This window comes from Perca fluviatilis, chromosome 1 (genome assembly GCF_010015445.1).
Source record: "Perca fluviatilis chromosome 1, GENO_Pfluv_1.0, whole genome shotgun sequence".
NCBI classification, from domain to species: Eukaryota; Metazoa; Chordata; class Actinopteri; order Perciformes; family Percidae; genus Perca; species Perca fluviatilis.
Genome location: NC_053112.1, coordinates 6148964 through 6157391, shown reverse-complemented (window position 1 = coordinate 6157391; position 8428 = coordinate 6148964). Strand labels below are relative to the sequence as shown.

At 40.0% G+C, this 8428-nt stretch overlaps 1 protein-coding gene across 1 annotated transcript in view; it reads right to left on the bottom strand.

The window, feature by feature from the left end:
- The window catches only part of cnrip1a (cannabinoid receptor interacting protein 1a), a 9012-nt gene continuing 584 nt past the window's right edge, over window positions 1–8428 (bottom strand). The window contains exons 2-3 of the mRNA XM_039808530.1: window positions 2243–2387; window positions 1–746 (exon numbers count right to left, since the gene is read on the bottom strand). Of these exons, the coding sequence (XP_039664464.1) occupies window positions 582–746; window positions 2243–2387 (310 nt within the window). The 3' untranslated portion in view covers window positions 1–581. The remainder of the gene's footprint in view (window positions 747–2242; window positions 2388–8428) is intronic.

The window sequence follows — 8428 nt, the reverse complement described above, 5'->3', positions numbered from 1 at the left end:
CACTTTTTTCAATGTTTTTGTCACTTTTTTGCCACATTTTCGATGCTACCGTTCACTGACACCAACTTATTGCCAATAGTTTTACACGTATTTTTTGGAATTCATGGTCAATAAATCTCATTTATAGGAGATAATACCTGATTTTGAAATGATGAATGATTTAGACTAATATTAGAGGAACGTAATGTATGTTGGTGGAGAATCACAGACGTGTGCACAGTACATCAAAGTTTAGTCACGTTTTGAAGCCATTTCAATATTTCCAAATGCTATGAAACTGAATACCCACAATTCAATGTAAGTACTGATCGAGTACTTGCAATTGTACTTAATGTTTTGAGTAATTTGCTTAAAAAGAAACCCATATTTCTGATATAGAAGTTTTGAGAACGGGTCAAATTCAACCCGAGGACAACATGAGGATTAAAGACCCTTATAGCAGACAGCTGTTCTCTCTCGTCTTTTTTTGATAAACCAACCCAAATACCAGACCTCCCGTTGTTATGCTGATGTTTTAAAGTCCGTGTGCAACTGTGCTTGGTATTTGGTGTCTGGAGGGTGGAAAAGGTCGTGGGGCGGACTCAGTTGAACGCCTCCTTGTTGATCCACATGAGGGTCCGCGTCTCGTTAGGCTTGCATTCGTAGTCGATGGTGCTGAACTTGTTGCCGAACTGGCAGTGCTCCCTCTTGTAGTAGTTGTAGTATTTGGCCTGCCAGACCGTCTCAAACGTCCCGGCTTTGTTGAACTGGACAGGAAAAAAAAACGGAGAATCATCGTTACAACAACAGTCACGATTCTGCTCAAAAAGGTGAACCATCGCACATGTACTGTAGCTACGGAAAGTACTGTCATCCGTGTGTATTCCATGTATTTATTACGGTCAGCCAACACGTTGACTGCTGCTGTAGGAGAGCGTGAAGATCCTCATAGGGAGGAGATCGGGGGGGGGGGATGTTTGGCTCGTAAAATACAGGGCTTTCAAGAGGGGGGAGTAGAGTTCTTGTGCTGAAGAAGTTAAAGGGGAACTATGCAGCTTTTTTTAGCTTAATTTACCTTAACTGAACAGCTTCGGAGTCATTGGAATGGTTATATGACTTTTTTCGGGTTGAATGGTGGTCGTCTCGCTCCCCCCCCTAGCGCCTGTGAGCGGAAAAACCACCCTAGCAACTTTTGGTCGGCCTCAGCGTCAGGAAGTATCCCGTGATATCAGGTCTCGCCATGTAGCTAATTGCTTCACGGCACTGCACACATACGCCCATCCAGGAACCGGCTAACAAGGTAGCGATGGAGTTTATCACACTATCGTCATGGCTGAGCCGACAAAAAAAAGCAGCAAAAAAGCTCGGAAAGCGTCTTCGGAGGAACAGAGAAAGAGGAAACGGCAGACTGACCGAGTAAACATTGGAGCTGCGTTTTCAGAATGGCGAGAACCGAGACAAACAGAAGCCTGCTGATCCGATGCTGACCTCATGGCGTTCTCGCTGTCGCGCTCCTAAGTATCTTTGGGATGAACTCAGTTTAATCTTTGTATTTCTTGTCATCGTGACCTCAGGATGTTTGCTGTTGCCTGTAAAGGTTTTTATTATGATCGCTGTCTGTTACGGGCTCACTAGCGCTCTACCTCAGTGGACGTGGCTCCGTGCGTTCGCCGGCTTCTTTGAAAACAAACGCACACGACCACAGGGAGAAGATGGGAGTGGGTGGAGAGTCGCCAACGAGTTTTTACAACAGTGCTGCCAAATATCCATTTTGAAGCTGTAGGGGGAGATCTATAGAGAAACCTGCGAGCAAAAAGCGAAATTGCCAAAACTGCATAAACAAACCGGGAACTATATTCTCAGGCGGAAGAATATAGTACATGGGCGGAGTGATTTGCTTTGCAGCAAGCCTGTCTGAGAATATAGTTCCTGGTTTGTTTACGGTTAGAAGATGGCTGTGTCTCATGTTACCTTGTTTTTTTGACTCTACAAATCACAACACGTAAATAGGAACATGTTGGGGTTACTTTGTCACTTATTGGGAGCAGTAGGCTAGTTGGAACCATTCACCTGCATGATCTGTGCTAGGCTAAGCTAATGCTGGAACCATCAGACAGCGTTACAGCACGCACGGAGATGAGAAGGGTATGTATGGACTCGTCTAACTCCGGGGGATACGGTGAATAAGCTAAACTCCCGATAAGTCGGCGCGTTCCTTTAAGTTATGGCAGGACATCGTGAGAACGTGACGCTGCCGTCTCACCTCTATGCTGACTTGGACCGGCTGGCGGTCTCCGCTCTTGGTGTGCGGGACGCCCTCGGTGTCGTACTGGCCTTGATAAACCACCGACTCCTCGTCCCGGGACTGCTGCTCCAGAGCGAAGATGATGCCTCCGATGTTCATGTTGCTGGAAGAGGAGGAAGAGGAGGAAGAGGAGGAACCGTTTGATATTTCAGTGATAGGCATTAGGGCTGTTGGAACGAATTCCGAAAGACAAACTATAATTTGCATAGTAAAAAAAAAATCGATACAATTCAAATGCTGAAATTACTATTTGAATCTGATTTTTTATTTTTATTTTTTTTATAAATAGGTTGGCTAACGTTAGCTAATCTCCCTCTTCTCATGTCACGTCTGATAAGCAATAAGTTACGGAGGTGAGAAACACACAGCGTTGTGGGGTCTAAGCTAACGTTAAGTACCGAGTAACGTTAGCACAGGGGGCAGTGACAGACTGCGGCTGGAAATCGGAAGAAGGATGGAAAATAGTTTTAACGTGACTTTAAAATCGACATCCACCGAGCAAAAATGCTTGTGTTATCATTAGTTAGCTCGTTCTTGTTTCCTAACTGCGTCGCGAGTTATAAGAGCTTAGCTGGGAGCTTCATGGAGACAGCTAGCTAAAGGTAACGTTAGCTTAGCTGGGAGCTTCATGGAGACAGCTAAAGGTAACGTTAGCTGCCCTACAGCTGTCAGAGTTAGCTTCATGGAGACAGCTAGCTAAAGTTAACATTAGCTGCCCTATAGCTGTCAGAGTTAGCTTCATGGAGACAGCTAAAGGTAACGGTTAGCTGTCCTACAGCTGTCAGAGTTAGCTTCATGGAGACAGCTAGCTAAAGGTAACGTTAGCTTAGCTGGGAGCTTCATGGAGACAGCTAAAGGTAACGGTTAGCTGTCCTACAGCTGTCAGAGTTAGCTTCATGGAGACAGCTAGCTAAAGTTAACATTAGCTGCCCTATAGCTGTCCGAGTTAGCTTCATGGAGACAGCTAAAGGTAACGTTAGCTGCCCTACAGCTGTCAGAGTTAGCTTCAACTTCATATAATAACTTCTAACAGCTGGATTCTTAGTAACGTGACAATCTGCAAGAAACAGGTTGCTTATAAATCACTAAATAGTAGTGGCAGCACCGTTTGGCTTAGTTATCGATGCCGTTAGCATCGTGGCTAACACTGTTGTTACTTAGTTTATGACAAATTGTTTGTTACAGTTTTTTACAATCACTTCGGCACTAATTTCAGCAACGTTGACGTCATTTTTCAAAAGCTCTAGACGCAAAACTCACAACCAATGATCAAAATGCACATTTTTTCAAAACTCTTAACACTTTCAATTTCTTGGATACAATCCACATAAACCAAAGATCAGCTGTTCAATATGACACAACTTAACATCAAAGTACTACTATTTCAAAAGGCAATTCACACATTACATTTCAGATGACTGTCTGATTAATTTCATTAAAATGATCTAACTATTGATCCATACAGCTGCTCAAATTGATAAGTAACAGTTGCAGTACTCTTAATGCATAGTTGTATGGAAACAGACAAACAATATTCCATGTTTAGATCATGAAAGTTTCAAGATAACGAGATTCATCATTCATTCACAGTATCTATGGATGTAATATTTCATCATTCTTTACTGTAATGTACTACTGTTTATCAGACACTGTTACTATGGTCCCATGTACTACTACTGTAATATACTACTGTTTATCAGACACTGTTACTATGGTCCCATGTACTACCTTTACTGTAATATACTACTGTTTATCAGACACTGTTTCTATGGTCCCATGTACTACCTTTACTGTAATATACTACTGTTTACCAGACACTGTTACTAAGGTCCCATGTACTACCTTTACTGTAATGTACTACTGTTCATCAGACACTGTTTCTATGGTCCCATGTACTACCTTTACTGTAATATACTACTGTTTATCAGACACTGTTACTAAGGTCCCATGTACTACCTTTACTGTAATGTACTACTACTTACCAGACACTGTTACTATGGTCCCATGTACTACCTTTACTGTAATATACTACTGTTTATCAGACACTGTTTCTATGGTCCCATGTACTACCTTTACTGTAATATACTACTGTTTACCAGACACTGTTACTATGGTCCCATGTACTACTACTGTAATGTACTACTGTTTATCAGACACTGTTTCTATGGTCCCATGTACTACCTTTACTGTAATATACTACTGTTGATCAGACACTGTTACTAAGGTCCCATGTACTACCTTTACTGTAATGTACTACTACTTACCAGACACTGTTACTATGGTCCCATGTACTACCTTTACTGTAATATACTACTGTTTAGCTGACACTGTTTCTATGGTCCCATGTACTACATTTACTGTAATATACTACTGTTTAACAGACACTGTTACTATGGTCCCATGTACTACTACTGTAATGTACTACTGTTTACCAGACACTGTTACTATGGTCCCATGTACTACTACTGTAATATACTACTGTTTATCAGACACTGTTACTATGGTCCCATGTACTACCTTTACTGTAATATACTACTGTTTATCAGACACTGTTACTATGGTCCCATGTACTACTAATGTAATATACTACTGTTTATCAGACACTGTTACTATGGTCCCATGTACTACTACTGTAATATACTACTGTTTATCACTGTTACTATGGTCCCATGTACTACCTTTACTGTAATATACTACTGTTTATCACTGTTACTATGGTCCCATGTACTACCTTTACTGTAATATACTACTGTTTACCAGACACTGTTTCTATGGTCCCATGTACTACTACTGTAATATACTACTGTTTATCAGACAGTGTTACTATGGTCCCATGTACTACCTTTACTGTAATATACTACTGTTTATCAGACACTGTTACTATGGTCCCATGTACTACCTTTACTGTAATGTACTACTATTTACCAGACACTGTTACTATGGTCCCATGTACTACTACTGTAATGTACTACTGTTTATCAGACACTGTTACTATGGTCCCATGTACTACCTTTACTGTAATATACTACTGTTTATCAGACACTGTTACTATGGTCCCATGTACTACCTTTACTGTAATATACTACTGTTTACCAGACACTGTTACTATGGTCCCATGTACTACTACTGTAATATACTACTGTTTATCAGACAGTGTTACTATGGTCCCATGTACTACCTTTACTGTAATATACTACTGTTTACCAGACACTGTTACTATGGTCCCATGTACTACCTTTACTGTAATATACTACTGTTTATCAGACACTGTTACTATGGTCCCATGTACTACTACTGTAATGTACTACTGTTTACCAGACACTGTTACTATGGTCCCATGTACTACTACTGTAATGTACTACTGTTTATCAGACACTGTTACTATGGTCCCATGTACTGCATTTACTGTAATATACTACTGTTTATCAGACACTGTTACTATGGTCCCATGTACTACCTTTACTGTAATATACTACTGTTTACCAGACGCTGTTACTATGGTCCCATGTACTACTACTGTAATATACTACTGTTTATCAGACACTGTTACTATGGTCCCATGTACTACTACTGTAATATACTACTGTTTATCAGACACTGTTACTATGGTCCCATGTACTACCTTTAAGACTATTTACAGTATTGACAGTACTGCACTGTATGCATGCAGGCCCTAGGAATTCCTTGTCCAATTCTGCCAACTCGTTACTGATGATTGTGATATATACTTTATATGTATACTTATAAAGTACTGTACTGAAATAGCTTACTGGGACACTTGATGGAACTGAGCCATCGTTAAGGTGATCAACCTCAGGTGTTTTCAGGTAGCCTACTTTCTCTCTGTAACAACAACAAAATGATTTAAAAGTCCAAACTCTACTCATCCTATTGAAATGTTAATTATTCAGGACATTTTACACACCACACATTCAAAACTGTCCCTACAAACTCTGTCAAAACACTCACTTTATATTTACACATATATATATATATATATATATATATATATATATATATATATATATATATATATATATACTTGTGTCACATTGGTCTGTAGGTTTGTATTCTCTCTACTACTGCAGTACTTCTATCTATTTACATGTAGTACCATTAGGGCTGGGCGATATATCGATATTATATCGATATCGTGATATGAGACTAGATATCGTCTTAGATTTTGGATATCGTAATATCGTGATATGACATAAGTGTCTGTTACTGGTTTTAAAGGCTGCATTACAGTAAAGTGATGTCATTTCCTGAACTTAGCAGACTGTTCTAGCTGTTCTATTACTAATTATTATTTATCTAAAATCTAAGTGTGAAGATATTTTGCGAGAGCACCAACTGTCAACTCTAGAATATATCGCCGCAATATCGATATCGAGGTATTTGGTCAAGAATATCACGATATCTGATTTTCTCTATATCGCCCAGCCCTATATTAGAAAAATATGGGACGTAGAAATAAGCGCTGAAAATGTGTAGAAGAAAAATGTAACAATTTAAAAACGTTGGAAAAAACTAAAACAAACCTTATGGAGCTTTGATTTCAAAAAAGGTACTCCTGTTGTTATACAGTATTTATGTTCACATTTTATTGTTATTTGAACAGCTGAGCATTTAATCATGAACCAGGTGAAGAAACCTGTTTATTATTTATTCATTTGATTTTGCAACTGTTCACAGAAATAGCCGGTTTCTATGAAACTACATGTGACATGTCATATTTGGCTTTGACTTTGACTGAACATTTGCTCTCACTTTGCGGAAAAGATTTCGGGATATATATCTTATGTATCGATATTCAGCCAAAATATATCGGGATATGACTTTTGGTCCATATCGCCCAGCCCTAAGTACCATAGTGAAACATGTATCACCTATTTTGTACTAAAATATTTAATGATGTTAGAACGATGACCCGGTGAAACTAGGGGTAGCTTGTGTGTGGCTGATCTGGTATTTCACAATCAATTAGTCCAGGCGTGTCAAACTCAGTTTCCCAGAGGGCCACACTGGAAAATGAGAACCACATCTAGGGCCAGACATGTAGAGATTATGCTTTTATTTAAGAGAAAAAGTCAAATATTTTGACTGTATTATTGCATGACACAAAATGTAAGTCTTCTCGCTTACATTTTGGGCCTCATAATGCCCCAAAAAAGTTAGTGAAAAAAGTTCCCCAGCCAGCGAAAAATACGTTGAATAAAGCACCAAGAAAGTTGGAAAAATTGTCTGAAAAAGTGCCAAAAACATCGTAAAAGCGCCAAAAACTTCCGATAAAGAGGCAAAACAATTAGTAAAGTATCAAAAACGTTAAAACGTGTGTGACTGTGTGTCTGTTGTGTGTGTGTGTTGTGTGTGTCTGCATGTGTGTCTGTGTGTGTGTGTCTGTTGTGTGTGTGAGTGTTGTGTGTGTGTGTCTGTGTGTATGTGGTGTGTGTGTGTCAGTGTGTGTAAGTGGTGTGTCTGTGTGTATGTATGTGTGTGTGTATGTGGTGTGTGTGTGTATGTATGTGTGAGTGTTTATGTGTGTGTGTGTGTGTCTGTGTGTGTGTGTATGTGTGTCTGTGTGTGTGTGTGAGTGTTGTGTGTGTAAGTGGTGTGTATGTGTGTATGTATGTGTGTGTGTATGTGGTGTGTGTATGTATGTGTGAGTATGTGTGTGTGTGTGTTTGTGTGTGTCTATTGTGTATGTGTGTGTGTGTCTGTGTGTGAGTGTTGTGTGTGTCTGTGTGTATGTGGTGTGTGTGTCTTTGTGTATGTGGTGTGTGTGTGTGTAAGTGGTGTGTATGTGTGTATGTATGTGTGTGTGTATGTGGTGTGTGTGTGTGTGTGTGTATGTATGTGTGAGTATGTGTGTGTGTGTGTGTGTGTGTCTATTGTGTATGTGTGTGTCTGTGTGTGTGTGTATGTGTGTCTGTGTCTGTGTCTGTTGTGTGTGTGAGTGTTGTGTGTGTCTGTGTGTGTGTGTGTGTGTCTGTTGTGTGTGTGAGTGTTGTGTGTGTGTGTGTGTGTGTCTGTATGTCTGTGTGTGTGTTTAATTGTATGTGTGTGTGTGTGTGTGTGTGTGTGTGCATGTGTGTGTGTGTGTGTGTGTGTGTGTATGTGTGTGTGTGGACCCCGCCCTGCTCC